We start from the raw sequence: 19,901 nt of genomic DNA on the forward strand, positions 1-19,901 counted from the left end.
CTGTGACTTATAGTCCAAAAAATACGGTAATATAATAAAAAATAAAATACAACATAACATTTAGCATAGCATCAAAACAGGGTCATCTTTTAGTGCTGGCAGCTGTAGGCGTTGATAAGCCACATTTTCCATTTTTTTGTGAAGGCCTTACATCTTAACAAACACATCGGGCAAATACAGTTAAGAAAGCGAAAGTGTCTCTGACCATCTCCTTGGGAACTGTTAAAATATCCAATTTTTACAATACATTTTATGACTTAAGGCCACCATAGCTCAGGGCCACTATAGTGGCTGGTAGGAATAGTCAGCAAATTTAGTCACGTGATTAGAATGTGATTCTGAAGTGAACAGTTTATGCCTTAACCTCCAGCGGCCTTCAGATAAATTAAATTTGAGACTTCTGCACTGACCAAACTTTTTGGAGCTGCCTGCTGCTTCTGTCGGCCGGGGATCACAAATTAAGTATCAGCCAGAATGGATCGGCTTTTGCTTTGATAGGCATTAATCGACATTGGCCGATGACATGTACAAATCTGTGGCTGATCAATCGACGCACTCCTAAGTAAAACATAAACAGTTATGTACCGTAGTTTTCGGACTATAAGTCACACTTTTTTTCATAGTTTGGCCGGGGGTGCGACTTATACTCAGGAGTGACTTATGTGTGAAATTATTAACACATTACCGTAAAATATCAAATAATATTATTTAGCTAATTCACGTAAGAGACTAAACGTATAAGATTTCATAGGATTTAGCGATTAGGAGTGACAGATTGTTTGGTAAACGTATAGCATGTTCTATATGTTATAATTATTTGAATAACTCTTACCATAATATGTTACATTAACATACCAGTTACGTTCTCAGTTGGTTATTTATGCCTCATATAACGTACACTTATTCAGCCTGTTGTTCATTATTCTTTATTTATTTTAAATTGCCTTTCAAATGTCTATTCTTGGTGTTGGGTTTTATCAAATAAATTTCCCCCAAAAATGCGACTTATATATGGTTTTTTCCTTCTTTATTATGCATTTTCGGCCGGTGCGACTTATACTCCGGAGCGACTTATACTCCGAAAAAACAAGTTATGTAACAAATAGCACAGCTGGCGACATCATATTATTTTAAAGATTGCACATTCATTGTAAATTAATCAACAGCCAAGTACTGCAGTCTATGCTTCAAGACACTATTGATCAACCATCAAGTCCACATAATCATTTTCCTGCAAACAGACTACAGTTTTGAGTTAAGATGAGATGACATGCTTATTATTGACACATTATTTATTATTATTTGCACCTGTCATAAAGGCAGCTGGAATCCATGCTTTCATAAGGCAACATAACTACCGTATATGTTTATGTTTGAATCTGAGTTCATATTTGTGCGCATTAGCATGTCAAATGCTAAAAAAAGACACAAAGAGACACAACTGAGGAAGTGGCCAATCTATAAAGCTGAACATGAGTCTAATGGCAGCTTTTAAACCAATAAGTGTTGCCATCCGATCTCAGATATAGATCCTGAGATCCAGAATGGAACAAATAAGCCCCTGTCTCTATTCCATGTCCATCATCCTTCCCCTGGCCAGGTGTAAAAGGCCCAATTGTTACTAATATGTCCCCGCAGTGGAACGGAGTAAGTAAAAACTAACTGCAGAGTTTAACCTTTGACTCCACAGGGGATAAGTATCTGAGCTGCCGTGAATTCTCCTTGCTCTAAATTTATCCACCATGGCTGCAGGATTCACAGGTTTTAGACTGATGATACACGACACCCAGCTACTCTTCTCAACGCTGCAAATGGAAATTCTACACACAATAACGCATAATGTGAAAGTTCTTTTTAAAGCTTTTTGCAAATTTAAAAAAACAAAAAACAAAGGAATCATATGTACATAGGTATTCGGATCCTTTGCTCAATACTTTGTTCATGCACCTTTGTTAGCAATTACAGCCTCAAGTCTTTTTGAATACGATGCCACAAACTTGGCCCACCTATCGTTGGCCATCGTGTTGGATGGGAAGTGTCAGTGCACAGCAATTTTCAAATCTCAGAGATGTTCAATGGGATTCAAGTGTGGGCTCTGGCTGGGCCACTTAAGGACATTTACAGAGTTGTCCTGAAGCCATTCCTTTGAAATCTTGGCGAGGGTCGCTGTCCTGCTGAAAGATGAACCGTCACCCCAGTCTCAGTTCAAGATCGCTCTAAAGCAGGTTTTCATCCAGGATGTCTCTGTACATTGCTGCATTCATCTTTCCCTTCTGACTAGTCTCCCAGTTCCTGCCACTGAAAAACATCCCCACAGCATGATGCTGCCACCAACATGACACCTGGGATTCACGCCAAAGAGTTAAATCTTTGTCTCATCAGACCAGATCATTTAGTTTCTCATGATGGCTTCCGTTTGGCCAGTCTACCATACAACTGATTTCCTTGGTTGTCCTTCTGTAAGGTTCTCCTCTCTCAACAGAGGAATGCTGTAGCTCTGACAGAGTGACCATTGGGTTCTTGGTCACCTCCCTGACTAAGGCCCTTCAGTTTAGACAGCCAGCCAGTTCTAGGAAGATTCCTGGTGGTTCCAAACTTCTTCCATTTACAGATGATGGAGGCCACTGTGCTCATTGGGACCTTCAAGGCAGCAGACATTTTTCTGTACCCTTCCCTAGATTTGTGCCTCGAGACAATCCTGTCGAGGAGGACTACAAACAATTCCTTTGACTTCATGCTTGGTTTTTGCTGTGCCATGCACTGTCAAGTGTAGGACCTTATATTAAGACAGGTGTGTGCCGTTCCAAATCATGTCCAATCAACTGAATCTACCACAAGTGAACTCCAGTTAAGCTGTAGAAGAATCTCAAGGATGATCAGTTGAAACAGGATGCACCTGATTTCCCTTTTGAGCTTTATACAAAGGCTGTAAATACTTACGTAGATGTGATTTTTATTTTTATTTTTATTAAATTTGTAAACTTTTTAACAAAATAAAAACATTGTCATTATGGGGCATTGTGTGCAGAAATTTGAGGACAAAAATAATTTACTCAATTTCAAAATAAGGCTGTAGCATAACAAAATGTGGAGAAAAGTACTTTCCGGATGCACTGTACATTGAAACATACTGTACTTTTTTTACCTTTTTGATAGTCGATTAGTCATTGACTAACTTAAGGATTAGTCGACTAATCGGATCATAAACTGTACACAGTGGCTCTAATTTAGCCATGGACTTTTGAATTCAGTTTCAAATGTTTTAGGTATGTGCTTACAAACAACAAAGATGACTAATTAATTCATAAATATGTATTTATACTGTATCTTTGCAGCTCATTAGACTGTTATAAAATAAAAATAACTATTACAATTTTGTCCAATTAAAAGCAAGGACAGGCAAAGTGATAAAAAATATGGACATTTTTAATGTAAAAAAAAAAAAAAAAAAAGGACAGTTAAAATAGCAGCAATAACAGCAAACGATAAAACACCAGAACGATCTAACTTGCTCAAAAAAACCAAGCGTTTTGTGATCATGTGTTTAAAAAGCTGCACACTGGTATATTATTGATAATTAAATAACTTTTGGTATTTTTAGCAATCTAATAGCCTCAATTAATAGAATTGTATCATTGATTAATTCTTAACATTTTGGCTAGTTAATGGATTTTATTGACTGTACTACGGTACTTGTGTTTATAGACTCTACTTCTGTCCCGATGAACAGGCAGCAAGCATGACGTCACACTGGCTTCGTGCTGCTGCTCCAGTTGGAAGTTCTCTCCTTAAAATCCGCCACTGTCCTCTTAATATTTGCACAAATTTGCTCATTTTGTAGATCGCTGTCCGCGGGTATATCTCAGATATATTAACGTATATTAAAGTAAGTCCTACGTCATCACAACAACTGGTTTTGGCAACGTTGTTCTGGTAGTCAAACTCTTTTTTTTCCGGGACCAAATTTTCGGTGCATCACTATTCAATATTACGCAAATAATAGGTTGTATATATATACATTCATACTGTAACTACCTGCTGGTGATAATGTTTTATGTTTGTGTGGTTTTGATTTGTTGTTCATTGTTCCCATGATCTTGGACACAGCGTCCGTGCCTGAAAGGGGATTGGCGGAGAATGAGGAAGCGTTGTTGTGTGTCTAAGGGTTAAGCACAAAGACGGACGTGTGTGCATTGGAGGGAATACATTTTGGAATTGGGCTGGTTGTTAACATAAGATTGCCAATAAAAATTAAAAAGAGCGTCAGACTTTGTGTGAGAGACTACAATACATTATATTATTTTAATTTGTTTTCAATTAAAAAAACAACTTATATTTAAGGTGTGTCGGCTTTCATTTTTCCACGACGTTGCGTCACGATCAGTTAAATTAAGGGGAAACCTTGAGTCTTTATCTGGGGGGAAGATTTGCCGAAAGGGACCTCTTATAACGATTTATCACAGGGGTCTAAGACAGTGGTTCTCAAATGGGGGTATGCGTACCCCTGGGGGTACTTGAAGGTATGCCAAGGGGTACGTAAGATTTTTTTTAAATGTCTGTCAAAAAAAACTGTAAAAAGAAATGCAACAATGCAATATTCAGTGTTGACAGCTAGATTTTTTGTGGACATGTTCCATAAATATTGATGTTAAAGATTTCTTTTTTTGTGAAGAAATGTTTAGAATTAAGTTCATGAATCCAGATGGATCTCTATTACAATCCCCAAAGAGGGCACTTTAAGTTTATGATTACTTCTATGTGTAGAAATCTTTATTTATAATTGAATCACTTGTTTATTTTTCAACAAGTTTTTAGTTATTTGTATATATTTTTTTCCAAATAGTTCAAGAAAGACCACAACAAATGAGCAATATTTTGCACTGTTATACAATTTAATAAATCAGAAACTGATGACATAGTTCTGTTTTCTACTTCTTTATCTCTTTTTTTCAACCAAAAATGCTTTGCTCTGATTAGGGGGTACTTGAATTAAAAAAATTTTTCACAGGGGGTACATCACTGAAAAAAGGTTGAGAACCACTGGTCTAATATACTGTTTTAAACTTGGATTTAATCATTTTTTTAATAGCTCAAATTCAATGTGTATCTTAAATAGGCTGAAAGAATGTATGTCTGAAAATTTTTTGTTTAACAAAAAAAACTTTGAAATATAACAGCAAAATTAAAATTTATACAGTATAAGAAAAGGTGAAATGTAAAAAGTTTAATAATATTAGTAATAATAATAATGTTTCTGTTAAATATGACACAGAGCTGATTTATAGGCTGTGTTGTCATTTCTTAGCACATCTACATGTATTAGTTTTAGCCAGTTTACGTAATAAAATATTCGAATGGCTCTAAAAATGTCCTTACTTTTTTTCAGCATATGGAACACATTTAGACACACCTGTTCTAGAGATGTATACATACATGCAAAACAACAAACAACCTCTCCTCTAACTGAGCCAGAGCTTTTCTTTCTATCACTCACAATCACCAGTTATCTGGCAACAAAGTAATCTAAGTTTATAATTAAGTGTTAATGAAGCCAATTTAAAAACATAAAATTTACAAATAAAGATTCATTTTGTCTTATTTATTTATTTTTAATAATTTTTCCAAAAGCAGGTCTTAAAATAGAGTGGTCGGCTTGTAAATCAAGTCAATACCATAGTACATTGTATATTTGGTTTGTTTTATTTGATCCCCATACTAATAGTACAGTATTGTCACCATCACCAGGTCATGTAACTATTTTCCTGCCTGTTATTACGCCATTATACTTCACCAAGGATTGTCCTATTCAGTTTTTTTTTTATGTGTTGCAGAACATCGAGCTGAAAGTAGAAGTCGAGAGCTTGAAGCAAGAGCTCCAAGAGAAACAGCAACTTCTCGACAAAACTCTGTAAGTTCACACACATTATTTATAGTAGTTGTAATAAAGGAGAACAATACTGGGCATATCGCAACATAACACATGTACCTATTTGTTAGATGTTTAAAATAAGATTAATGGAGTAAACTAACCTGTAAACATTGTATAGATGGATTTTGGTGGTGCTAAAATCAACAAAGAATGGGTCTTTTGGAACTTTTTTCAACTATTGGTACCTGTTTTTGTGTATCGTATTTTCCGGACCATAGGGCGCACCGAATTATAAGGCGCACTGCTGATGAGCGTGTCTATTCAGGTCTATTTTCATACAAAAGGCGCACCGGATTATAGGGCGCATTAAAGGGGTCATATTTTTCTTTTTTTTTCTTTCTAAATGTAAAAGACTTCCTTGTGGTCTACATATCATCCATCCATCCATTTTCTACCGCTTATTCCCTTCGGGGTCGCGGGGGACGCTGGAGCCTATCTCAGCTACAATCGGGCGGAAGGCGGGGTACACCCTGGACAAGTCGCCACCTCATCGCAGGTCTACATAACATGTAATGGTGATTATTTGGTCAAAATGTTGCACAGATTATGTTTTACAGATAATTTTTAAGCCGCTTTCTGACAGTCGCTTCAGGATGCGCCGTTTTGTGGGCGGTCTTATTTACGTGGCTCACCTTCGACAGCGTCTTCTCCCCGTCATCTTTGTTGTAGCGGTGTAGCGTGCAAGGACGGGGGTGGAAGAAGTGTCAAAAGATGGAGCTAACTGTTTTAATGACATTCAGACTTTAATTCAATCAATAACGGAGCAGCATCTTTTCATCCGTGGCTCACTAGTGCAATAACAACACTGGAAATGTGTCCCGTGAACAAACTTCCGACCGGAACTCTCTAATAACTAAAGTTCCTTGGTTGAATAATGTAAACTCACTATACCGGTATGTTTTAACGCTTTTATGGCGAGTTTACTGACAGATATAAGTAAGAACTTTATACTACTTTATATTAGAAATAGCAACAGCGGAGGATTAATGTCCCATAACAAGAAGATAAAGAAAAAGAAGAAGCTTATCGACTACGGTGTCGGCACGGGCTACAAAGGCGGATGCGCGTACATTTTCAGGACTTATGCAGATCCCAAATACATATCAGCAGGTACCAGCAGGTAAGAAAAGTTGCTTTTGCATAATATTGCAAAACAAAACGCCAGATAATATGTCTTACCATATACACACACCATAATAATACTCGTATGTTGTAGCACAGTACAATCCATCAAGCGGTGCGGCTTCATAGCTTTCCAAAGTTGTACTAAAACATTTTGATAGATTTTTGAGTGCCGTGTGTAATGTTCTATATTTTCAATAGAACATATACAATTTTGGTGTTGTTTACTTGAGTCACATTGCAGTCTACATGTATCTCTTATGTGTGACTGACATCATATTGCAGTCTACACGTATCTCTTGTGTGTGACTGCCATCTACTGGTCAAACTTATCATTACACCATGTACCAAATAAAATAGCTTTTAGGTCTTTAAGCACAACCAAAATTATTCCGTACATTAGGCGCACCGGGTTATAAGGCGCACTGTCGAGTTTAGAGAAAATGACAGGATTTGAAGTGTGCCTTTTCGTCCGAAAATTACGGTATTTGGGATCTGCATGAGTCCCAAACATTTTTCCCAGATGTGACGCCATCGTATATCTCCATATATGGTAGAGATTTACCCGAAGAGTTTTGCGCAAGTCCACCATTGTAGTCAATAAGTTCCTTCTTTTTCTCTATCCTTATGTTGTGGGGCAGACTGGCTCGTACATGCACATGCATCCTCCGCTGTTGCTAATACAAAGAAGCATATAGTTCTAACGCATATCTGTCAGTCGACTCAATACGGAAGCGCTAAAATCTACAACATGGCTGATGGGGAGATGACACAGTCAAAGTGGAGGCACGTAAATAAGACCGCCCACAAAACAGCGCCTCCTGAAGAGACGATCAGAAAGCGGTTTGAAGATGGTCTGTAAAACATAATCTATGCAAAAATGTTGACCAAGGAACCACCATTACATGTTATGTAGACCACAAGGAAGTGTTTCAAATGTTCAGTTCAGTTTCAGTTTATTATGAACATGCATATGATACAACGTAATGCATCACATATTTCCAGTTGTTTCATTACAGCACGTCCGAAAAGGGGTAGGAAGAAGCTGAGCTTATTTAATCCTACCCCTTTGCATAACATAGCAATTGTATCCCATTTCCTTGTTCTCTGTAACAGAACACTGAATAAATGAATAATAAACAAGTGTTATACCATAGTAAGTAAACAAATATTAAATACATAAATAATCTTTATCTAAAAAAAAAAAGCGTTCAAGATGTTCATCGTAATTATTGTTCTGTGTACTTTGTGAACACTTTTAGTTTGAACAGTCTATTAAACTGAATCATATTGGTGCTTTCTTTGATTTATTTGGTTAATCCATTCCATCATTTAATTCCACATATGGATATACTAAAGGTTTTAAGTGTTGTTTGTGCATACAAATGTTTTAAATGAGATTTTCCTTCAAGGTTATATTTCTCCTCTTTTGTTGAGGAGAATTGTTGTACATTCTTGGGTTGGAGGTTATAGTTTGCTTTGTACATAATCTTAGCTGTTTGCAAATGCACCAAATCGTTGAATTTCAATATTTGTGATTCAATAAATGAAGTGTTTGCATGTTCTCTATATCCAACATGATGTATTATTCTAATTGAATTTTTTTGTAACACCGTTAGTGAATGAGGGGCACATTTGTAGTTATTTCTCCATATTTCTACACAATCTAGTAACAAATTATACTGTAATATGACAAAATGGTAAGACGTTTCGAAAAAGATCAAACATTTGCTTTTGCACAAATGGCCTGGCTCTGTTCAAATGCTCCACTTGTCCATTCCACTTGAGGGGTTGAGAATATCCCAGTTATTTGAGATGTTGCATGTGCTGAGATGTGGACAAGGTTCCAGAATGGGTACTGGTGGCGACAGTGTGGCGCGTGCCATTCTGGGAGCGGCAATTCTAGGAGAGTGGCGTTGACCCACAAGGCGATATTGACAGACGCTCTCGCCGCTGTGCTTGGGAAGTATTTATGACTGGAGCCCACTTTTCTAATACAGCACGTCTTCGGTCTACGTACGAGTTCCGTCGGTTTGAGTGTAAGTCGGAGACACCACATAATTTATACCTACCTAAGTCACACATAACACAGGAGGAACATACAAAATATAGTCACGAAAACATAAAATACAAGAAACCTCAATAATAACACCACAGCACTGCTTCGTTTTTATAAACAGTTTCAAAGAAGCAAATCCTTCACATGTTCAAAGAGAGTTTATCCTTAATGATGGTCACGACGGTGCGGCTAGTTTTGGTTAGCATGTCTCCACTTCAGAGCATTTTACGTTTTTTAGTTTCACGTCAAAAGAGTCTGCTTTGTGCTTAGGAGACACAATGAAGCACTGGTGTTTTTGTATGGTATCAATTATTTTTGGGAGTCTGTCTTAACTCTGGGTGTCCCGATCCGATATATAGGACTGATGATGTCTGATATTAGCAATGAAACAAGTAACGGATTATATCCTCTTGCATCTAAAATGTGCAAAGCTGGACAGCCAGTTAACATCGAAATGTTCTCCAATAAGCACACATGTCTGATCTTTTCTTGTATTTAATTGAAGTCATTTATTGTACAAAAGGCAAACATGGTAGGCTACAGGCTACTAGGAGTTAGCAGCTATACAACAGCAACATACATAAATACAACACAATAGCAATGCCTATTAAGTGTCCTTAATTGAATAATATTGCAGTCTAAAGCACGACATTTGGCAATAAAAACAAGTATCAAATCATAGTTGCATATTACTTACAAGATACAAAGTCTCCAAGGCGAAAGCATACTAAAAAGTATCCAGTAACAAACGTGTCAGCATCATTCAACTTACTCCGTCGTGAGCTTTACCTAATGAATTATTGTGGTCTCTAGGTGTTGCCAAAAAAAAAAAAAAAATAAAGTCCATTCCAGACGGTTAATGATAAACATGTTAGTGTTTTCCATACCTACTATTCTTCTCTGGTTGACTAATTTCACTTGATCAAGCCTTCCATGCTACAAAATAGTACAATTATAATACAAAATGTATGATTTGTGCTGATATTGTAGAATCGATATTGGGATCGGCCAACACGTCTATTAGAGACACAACATTATGGAATACTTTACCGGAGCACATTTAAAGAGGTCCTTAAAAATTGAGTCCTTAAAAATTGCTTGAAGTCAAACCAGTCTTGCTCCCATAGATGAACCTCTCCTTGGACTCTCTCTTTTAAAACTCTGATTATTTGTACCTGTGGTGTTGTTGTTTGTCTACTGTGTCCATCTATGTGTTTGTGTTTTTCTACCTGCTTTAGGACAATGGATGCAATTGAGCTTTTTGTGCTAATTCCAGCATATTTATGTTGAAGCTATTTTTGCTGACACAGTGATTAACATGCACTGTCCTAATTCAAATACATACAAAAATAAAGTAGTTTAATCTTTACTCAAGGCTCCAATATCAATTAAATCGGAAGTGAAAAAGTTGTCGAGAACAACTATGGAACCTCATAACACGAATCGGGGTAACATGAGGACTTCATCCTACTCCTCTTCGGACATGTTGAATTGTGCGTGACGTTCCTCAACCTGTGAACCATGTCCGAAACAGGCTTTGTATTGGCGCTCATTAGGTTCTGTACTTAATGGTGTGTATGGAGTGCTATATAAAAATACATGACATGTTAGACATGGCATTAACCAAGGTAATAAAAGCCTATATGAAGGCCTGGGCTTAGCCATGTTGGGTATCCCAGACAAGAAATAATGACATCATGTTGACTTTTTAGGCTGAGACTTAATGTCTCCATGTGTGTTTATTTTTGTTGCATTTAAGCTTGACTCACCATTTTTCCTTTTTGACAGCACGGCTGCAGAGAGCTTGACCAACCACAATGAGGTCGAGGTGCAGAGACAGTGTCAGGAGAGGCAGCAGGAAATCGAACAAATGCAGCAAGTGTTCGAGACCAAGATACAGCTCCTGCAGGAGGTTGGCGCGCTCGTAACCAACTTCCCACTTTGACACCGTCACACATACATTGTGTATAATCGCGGCGGTTTTCTGTGTGTTTCCAGGAAGCCCAGTTAGCACGGAGTGATGTGGGGAGGACGGCCTCGCTGGCTGGGTCACAGTCCCACACCTCCAACCTGTCGCTGGATGCCCCCATGGAGGATAGCCCTGTGGATGAGAGGCCTCATGACATCATGGTCCCATGCAACAGCAACAAAGACAGGTGAAAAACACCAACAAGCCTTCTTGATGATTGTGTTTGGAGCCTGAAAACGTAATATTTTTAAAACGGATTTGATTAAAAATCAAATATCGATGCACCTTTAGTTTTTTTTTTACATTGACACAGCTTTACATTTCTTTTCATTTCACTAAATAAGCGTTTATTACTTGCAACTTTTAAAAACAGTGCATTTGTAATAAGAAACAGTTTAATTAATTCCCATCACATTTATTAAATTAATGGAAATGTGTGAAAAACTGGAACATAAGTTCCCTAAAATAAAGGAGCTGGTCGGAACTCTTGGTGAGGTGGATCGCTGCAGTCAGACAAAGTTTAGAACGGTCAGCTTTACTTAATTTACAATAAATAAATTGATTATTGGTTATTGATCAATTTTATAATCGTCCATATCTGAATTGCGATGCATCTAAAAATCGATTATTTCCCCCACCTCCAATCATGGCTTCCTGATTTCATAATCACCATATTAACTTGAATACTGAACTAATGCTGCTTTTTATCGCAATATTTATTAGTTTAGTTTGGATTATGGTGACACATGCGGAAAAAGTGCAATTTTGAAGCAAAGTTTTGTCATGCAAAATGTATTAATTCACCGTTACTGAGAATGAGATACACCACGTTTCCCATTTGTATGTATGCTTACTTACCTCGCACAAGGAGCTGTTGTTATTGGCTCTCCAGTCCTCCCGGAAAAAAACCTTCACTTCCCATATTTTTCTCCTTTCTGGGTTGCGGGGAAATGTATGCAGTTGCTTCCCACATTTTTTGCGAGTGGCGCGTAACCATTCCGCACAACAGGGCATGTTTACACGGCAAACACTCTTCAATTAAAATTATATATATATATATATATGTATAATGAGAAAGTGCAGTGTCGCTTAGCTGCGGCTTCAAACATGTACATAACATGGCGCCCTGTGGTCACATTAGTGTCTTTCAACCAATCACTGAGGAAATCGCTTTCACCGGGTGTTCCATATTTTGTCTATACAAGACTCTGAGTATCAGTTAGTTTGTAATGAAAAAGATTGTTTTAAGAAATCTATTGTTTGGTTTTCTTTCTACAGTTTCATTGTTGTTAAGACTATCTTTGTAGAAGAAAAGAAGAATAGCATAATAGAAAATACAAGTCATCAATTAATTACTAAATAATTGCATTTATTAATTACTCATTAATTGCATAAGCTATTCGATTCGTACCATATTCTGGATGTTTATCCTGACTCGACCGTGTTGTTAACGTAAAAGGCGCTGTTTGTCTGTGGCTAGAGTTATCAAGGAGCTGACCAAAGAACTTCACTCGAAGGAGGTCATCATCACAGAGCTGAGTGGGGAGAAGACGAGCCTTACACAGAAGGTGGGCGAGCTGGAAGGACAGCTTCACGAGCTGTCCTCCTCTCTGCTGCAGAAGGACAAGGATGTGGAGGTACACCGGCCCTTTAAGACAATACTTTACATTTCTGCTGGTGCACTGTTAGCTTGTATGTACTGTGTTTGTATGTGTGTATATATATATATATATATATATATATATATATATATATTTATATATATATATATATATATATATATATATATATATATATATATATATATATATATATATATATATATATATATATATATATATATCCATCCATCCATCCATCCATTTTCTACCGCTTATTCCCTTTGGGGTCGCGGGGGTGCTGGAATATATATATATATATATATATATATATATATATATATATATATATACACACACAGTACAGGCCAAAAGTTTGGACACACCTTCTCATTCAATGCGTTTTCTTTATTTTCATGACTATTTACATTGTAGATTGTCACTGAAGGCATCAAAACTATGAATGAATACATGTGGAGTTATGTACTTAACAAAAAAAGGTGAAATAACTGAAAACATTCTTTTATATTCTAGTTTCTTCAAAATAGCACACTCTTGGCATTCTCTCGATGAGCTTCAAGCACACCTGTGAAGTGAAAACCATTTCAGGTGACTACCTCTTGAAGCTCATCAAGAGAATGCCTAGAGTGTGCAAAGCAGTAATCAGAGCAAAGGGTGGCTATTTTGAAGAAACTAGAATATAAAACATGTTTTCAGTTATTTCACCTTTTTTTGTTAAGTACATAACTCCACATGTGTTCATTCATAGTTTTGATGTGACAATCTACAATGTAAATAGTCATGAAAATAAAAAAAACACATTTAATGAGGTGTGTCCAAACTTTTGGCCTGTACTGTGTATATATATATATATATATATATATCTTCTTTATGTTGCTGGGGCCCAGTCTGTCGAACAGTGAAGAACTAATACGAGCTTTCTAATGTTACCACATTCCACTTTGGCGCTTCTGGGCGAGACTTGAGGCTCCTGAAGCAGCCTATGTCACATTCCTCTAGACTTATTTAAACAGCTGATCATGGAAGTCAAAGAAGTTATTTAAGCATGCAGATAACTTTTTAAACAAACACACACACACTGATGTAAACAGGTGGCCGAGTTTACCGCCACTGAAAGCATTTTGAGCATTAGTAGATGATTATTTCAACTTAGTAGTCAACTCTTAACCTTGTATTGGGTATGAAACCTTAGTTGGTTACTTACAGTCACGATCAAAAGTTTACATACACTTGTAAAGAACATAATGTCATGGCTGTCTTGAGTTTCCAATAATTTCTACAACTCTTATTTTTTTGTGATAGAGTGATTGGAGCACATACTTGTTGGTCACAAAAAACATTCATGAAGTTTGGTTCTTTTATGAATTTATTATGGGTTTACTAAAAATGTGACCAAATCTGCTAGGTCAAAAGTATACATACAGAAATGTTAATATTTGGTTACATGTCCCTTGGCAAGTTTAACTGCAATAAGGCGCTTTTGGTAGCCATCCACAAGCTTCTGACAAGCTTCTGGTTGAAGTTTTGACCACTCCTCTTGACAAAATTGGTGCAGTTCAGCTAAATGTGTTGGTTTTCTGACATGGACTTGTTTCTTCAGCATTATCCACACATTTAAGTCAGGACTTTGGGAAGGCCATTCTAAAACATTCATTCTCGCCTGATTTAGCCATTCCTTTACCACTTTTGACGTGTGTTTGGGGTAGGGCTGGGCGATATATCGATATACTCGATATATCGCGGGTTTGTCTCTGTGTGATATAGAAAATGACTATACCGTTATATTCAAGTATACGTTCTCACGCAATTGCTTTTAGCTGCTGGCATTACACTACAGGCTTTTCTCACTCTTTCTTGTATCTCCTTCTCACAGAGACGTAAAACAAGCGCACTTTCTTACATACGTCACATACCTATACACCCTCCCGGAGCAGAGAGGTAGCGGCATGGGTAACGTTAGCTGTGGTGCGAGTGGTAATACGAGAGAAAAAAGATGCAAATCTGGTAACAAATGAACGAAGAATTAATTCCCAAGAAAAACAGCAGGGGGTCCATCGTCTGGCGGTGGGTTGGCTTCAAGCGGGAATATGTCGAACAGATAACCGTAATTTGTCAAGTGTGGGACAAAAGCGTTGCTACAAAAAGTAGCATTACTGCAAATATGTAGCATCATTTGAAAAGTCACCCGCTAGAGAATGAAGAGTGCTTGAAACTCCGCATGTCAACATCTCCGTTCGGTGCCACACCCACAAAATGCAGAGGCAACCATTTCCAGATCAACACCGTATGAAAAAAATTGTCAACAACAGAAGGAGATAACGTCCGCAGGAACCTACCACATAGCGAAGGACATACACTATTTGATTTCCTATTATGCAGCTCATTTTTATTTGACAGTTATTGAAATATCTTGTGTGACATCATGCACAAAAGTGCACTTTATTAGTTTTAAACTATTGTAATGGCGTTCTGTACAAAAAGTGCACTTTAATTTAGTGTTGTTTTGATATGTCATCATGCACAAAAGTGCACTCATAGCTTGTTTTAAAATGTCTCTGACAATCTTGCACTTTCTGTTTGGAAATGACAGGAATGTTTGTGCCACTGCTTAATAACTGTTTAATAAAAATGAGCATATATTCAATCAATCAATCAATCAATGTTTATTTATATAGCCCTAAATCACAAGTGTCTCAAAGGGCTGCACAAGCCAGAACGACATCCTCGGTACAGAGCCCACATAAGGGCAAGGAAAAACTCACCCCATATTAATGCAGTATGAAGAAGAATGTTTTAATGTAGACACATAGAATCATCATACTGCTGTGATTATATGCATCAAGCAGAGGTGGGACCAAGTCATTGTTTTGCAAGTCACAAGTAAGTCTCAAGTCTTTGCCCTCAAGTCCGAGTCAAGTCCCGAGTCAAGACAGGCAAGCCCCGAGTCAAGTCCAAAGTCAAGACTGGAAAGTTTCAAGTCAAGTCCTAAGTCCTGCATTTTGAGTTTCGAGTCCTTTCAAGTCCTTTTAACCACAGACTAATATATTAACACAGATTGTGTATGCTTTTCAAACGCTATATTTATTTATTAAAACAAGTGCATTTTAAATTGCAGGAAAGAAAATTGTGCTGACATTGCACTTTATAATAGCACTATTAACCAGTCATTTTAAACATTAACTCATTCCTTTACAGAACAAACACATTGAAAAATAAAGTGCAAATGTACTTATTTGTACAAAAGTGTTAACATTGAAAAAACATGACATATACGTGAACATAACAAAAAAGTTGTACTTATTATATGTCAGGGCCCTATGCTGCATTGCATTTGCAAAAGACCAAATTAGCCAAGAGTCTGTCAGTCATTTGTGCACGATGGGGGCGTAGTATGATGCCACCATGGCTGAAAACTCGCTCCACTGGAGCACTGGAGGCAGGCACTGCCAAGACTCTCATGGCCACTCGGAACAGTGAAGGAAGAGTCTTCATGTTCAATGCCCAGAACAAAAGGGGGAGAGAGTTTTTTTGGGTTGGTGCACTACTTGTAAGTGTATCTTGTGTTTTTTATGTTGATTTAATTTAAAAAAATATATATATATATTTCTTGTGCGGCCCGATACCAATCAATCCACGGACCAGTACCGGGCCGCGGCCCGGTGGTTGGGGACCACTGAGGTAAACAACCAACAGTATGTCAGAAAGCTAGCTAAAACGGTACACATATTCATAATATAGTATACATTTTAACTGACCTTTATTTTACTATTTTTGTCTTTTTTTAGGTGGCTAAAATACGCGGTGCTGCTGACCGCCGTCTAACGTTACGTGTGATATGTTGACTAACGTAACCCTGCTTTAAAAAAATCACTGAACAAAAAGTATGAATAAGGTAGTGAACTGCAACAGATTCCCGTGTTTGCAATAACGTTATAACGTTAGCAGTGAGTTTACAGCCTCACTGATTTAACTACACAGCAAATAAAAGTCACGTTACTTAGCCAATAAACGTTATCTTACATTCAAAACTTACCGTTCTTTGTGCAACTTCAAATGCCGGACGAAGTTGGAAGTTGTTGCCTCTCCATCAGTAATTTTCGAACCGCATGTGTTGCATACTGCAAACCGTTTTGTGTTGACCACCTCGTAATTTTTATACCAAAACAAAATTATTTTAGGTATCATTTTTTGTTCACTGGCGTGTGGTTTGGACATGTCTTCTTCATTGGTTGTCCTGCAATTTGATTGGATGAATGCTGTGTGATGAAAACAAAGTAGATCTAATTTGATTGGCTGTTGTACTGAGAGCACACCAGCTGACACACGCAACGCTGATAGACAAGTACACAATGAAAAATACGGAGCGCTCCCGAATAACTTTTTCATCTTTGGGTTTTGGGGAAAGTAGCAAGTCATGTCAAGTCATGTCAAGTCAAAAGGCTCAAGTCCAAGTGAAGTCACAAGTCATTGATGTTAAAGTCTAAGTCGAGTTGCAAGTCTTTTTACATTTTGTCAAGTCGAGTCTAAAGTCATCAAATTCATGACTCGAGTCTGACTCGAGTCCAAGTCATGTGACTCGAGTCCACACCTCTGGCATCAAGTGTTAATTCAAGGCTAAGGCAAAATATCGAGATATATATCCTGTACCGTGTTATGGCCTAAAAATATCGAGATATTAAAAAAAGGCCATATCGCCCAGCCCTAGTTTGGGGTCATTGTCCTGTTGGAACACCCAACTGCGCCCAAGACCCAACCTCTGGGCTAATTATTTTAGGTTGTCCTGAAGAATTTGGAGGTAATCCTCCTTTTTCATTGTCCCATTTAAAGCACCAGTTCCAATGGCAGCAAAAAAGGTCCGGAGCATAATACTACCACCACCATGCTTGACAGTGGGGATGGTGTTCCTGGGATTAAAGGCCTCACCTTTTCTCCTCCAAACATATTGCTGGGTATTGTGGCCAAACTGCTCAATTTTTGTTTCATCTGACATCACATGGACAAAGATAAGACCTTCTGGAGGAAAGTTCCGTGGTCAGATGAAACAAAAATGGAGCTGTTTGGCCACAATACCCAGCAATATGTTTGAAGGAGAAAAGGTGAGGCCTTTAAACCCATGAACACCATGCCTACCGTCAAGCATGGTGGTGGTAGTATTATGCTCTGGGCTTGTTTTGCTGCCAATGGAACTGGTGCTTTAAATGAGACAATGAAAAAGGAGGATTACCTTCAAATTCTTCAGGACAACCTAAAATCATCAGCCCGGAGGTTGGGTCTTGGGCGCAGTTGGGTGTTCCAACAGGACAATGACCTCAAACACACGTCAAAAGTGGTAAAGGAATGGCTAAATCAGGCTAGAATTAAAGTTTATAGAATGGCCTTCCCAAAGTCCTGACTTAAACGTGTGGACAATGCTTAAGAAACAAGTCCATGTCAGAAAACCAACACATTTAGCTGAACTGCACTAATTTTGTCAAGAGGAGTGGTCAAAAATTCAACCAGAAGCTTGCCGGAAGCTTGTGGATGGCTACCAAAAGCGTCTTATTGCAGTGAAACTTGCCAAGGGACATGCAACCAAATATTAACATTGCTGTATGTATACTTTTGACCCAGCAGATTTGGTCACATTTTCAGTAGACCCATAATACATTCATAAAAGAACCAAACTTCATGAATGTTTTTTGTGACCAACAAGTATGTGCTCCAATCACTCTATCACAAAAAAAATAAGAGTTGTAGAAATTACTGGAAACTCAAGACAGCCATGACATTATGTTCTTTACAAGTGTATGTAAACTTTTGATCGCGACTGTACATTAAACATGTAGCCTGTGAGCCTCACTAGGTGGCAGTAGAACTATGTAAAAAGTGTATTGGACATAGACATACATGTTGTCCTGTTGCTGCAATATGTCCGCCATCTTGGACGTGGCAGATCTGCCGCATAATTTAGTGAGGGAAATGGGCCGAATTTAATAGAGCTGGTTTCACTTTGTGAATTATGTGCGGGACTTCATGGCATTGGCCACTAAGTCAGCAAATTCTATTCATAAAATGTACAGTATGTCATAATGGCCAAATACATTAAAAAGTTTTTTTTTCCATGACCCCTGGTTTTGGACTGTAAACCAGTTGGTAAATTTCCATTCAGTACTTAAATGAGGCATCGTCTTTGTTGAGTCTTACCTCATTCAATATGGCGGCAATGTCGATGTGTTATTCAGCGCTTAATGTATGGCGTTAAAACAGTGCCAAAAACCTTGTCCTTAATAAGCACTCTCTACGTGATTTTGCGCGAGCACGGACTCAATTTACTTATACCTTTTGGCATTTAGGGGTGAGCATTGAATTCACAGCCCAGCAACTCCCCTTTTTTCTGATTAGTTGATTTTTCAGATATTTTCTGTTACGTTTGGGTCATTTGTCTGCGTTGCTCGTGTTATCAGGAGGCGAAACAACCGGCAGCAAGCAGCGTGCAAATACGAAAGGTCTTTTTACTTCTTAAACGAGGCAAAATACACAAAGGGTTGTGTGGTTGGAAGTGCACAAGAAGCTTAAGGCAAATATAGCATAGCAAAATAACAGGAACCAAGGTCGAAGCGTAAAGCTAGCATAATACACTGACAGTGGCATAGATTGCACTAAACGTAATTATTGCACTAAACGTAATTATTGCCATTGGCGAACAAAAATTCTACAAGGACTGCCACTGTGAAATGGGTTTATAAAGGGGAATGATTAGTGGCGACAGCAGGTGGGGACACTAATCAACAAACTGAAACCTGTGTGTCTAATCAGCTCACCTAGCCACAAGAAAGTAAATAAAAGGAAGGCGCTCAAACAGAAATAGACTCAAACATAGGAGAACCACAACAAACAGGTCTAACAGGTCATGGCACAATTCTTATGAAGTAAAGTACTGAATATAACAATAAAATAACATCTGTCACTGTGACATCAGAGGCCGCACAAGCCCAAAATGGTTGTGTGCATGCGCAAAATGAGTTTGTTGCGTTTACATATATATGTCTATGGTCGAAGGCAGTGTTTTGTAACCATAGGGTCGGGCCCATTGTTGGGTCGCAAGCTCCCCGAGAGGTCTGGCAAAAAATGTCTTGTTTCTCAGCTGTGGTCTGTATGGGCCGCAACTGTACTTAGTTGCAGAGGTGGGAACAAGTCATTGCTTTGCAAGTCACAAGTAAGTCT

The 19,901-nt window shown here is 38.0% G+C and overlaps 1 protein-coding gene across 1 annotated transcript in view; it reads left to right on the forward strand.

Annotated features, from left to right (window-relative positions):
- The window catches only part of pde4dip (phosphodiesterase 4D interacting protein), a 115,477-nt gene that overhangs the window by 29,061 nt on the left and 66,515 nt on the right, over nucleotides 1-19,901 (forward strand). The window contains exons 5-8 of the mRNA XM_061979765.1: nucleotides 5,832-5,908; nucleotides 10,899-11,022; nucleotides 11,109-11,266; nucleotides 12,560-12,716. Coding sequence (XP_061835749.1) covers nucleotides 5,832-5,908; nucleotides 10,899-11,022; nucleotides 11,109-11,266; nucleotides 12,560-12,716 — 516 coding nt within the window. The remainder of the gene's footprint in view (nucleotides 1-5,831; nucleotides 5,909-10,898; nucleotides 11,023-11,108; nucleotides 11,267-12,559; nucleotides 12,717-19,901) is intronic.

Source organism: Nerophis lumbriciformis, linkage group LG19 (assembly GCF_033978685.3).
Source record: "Nerophis lumbriciformis linkage group LG19, RoL_Nlum_v2.1, whole genome shotgun sequence".
In the NCBI taxonomy this organism is placed as follows: Eukaryota; Metazoa; Chordata; class Actinopteri; order Syngnathiformes; family Syngnathidae; genus Nerophis; species Nerophis lumbriciformis.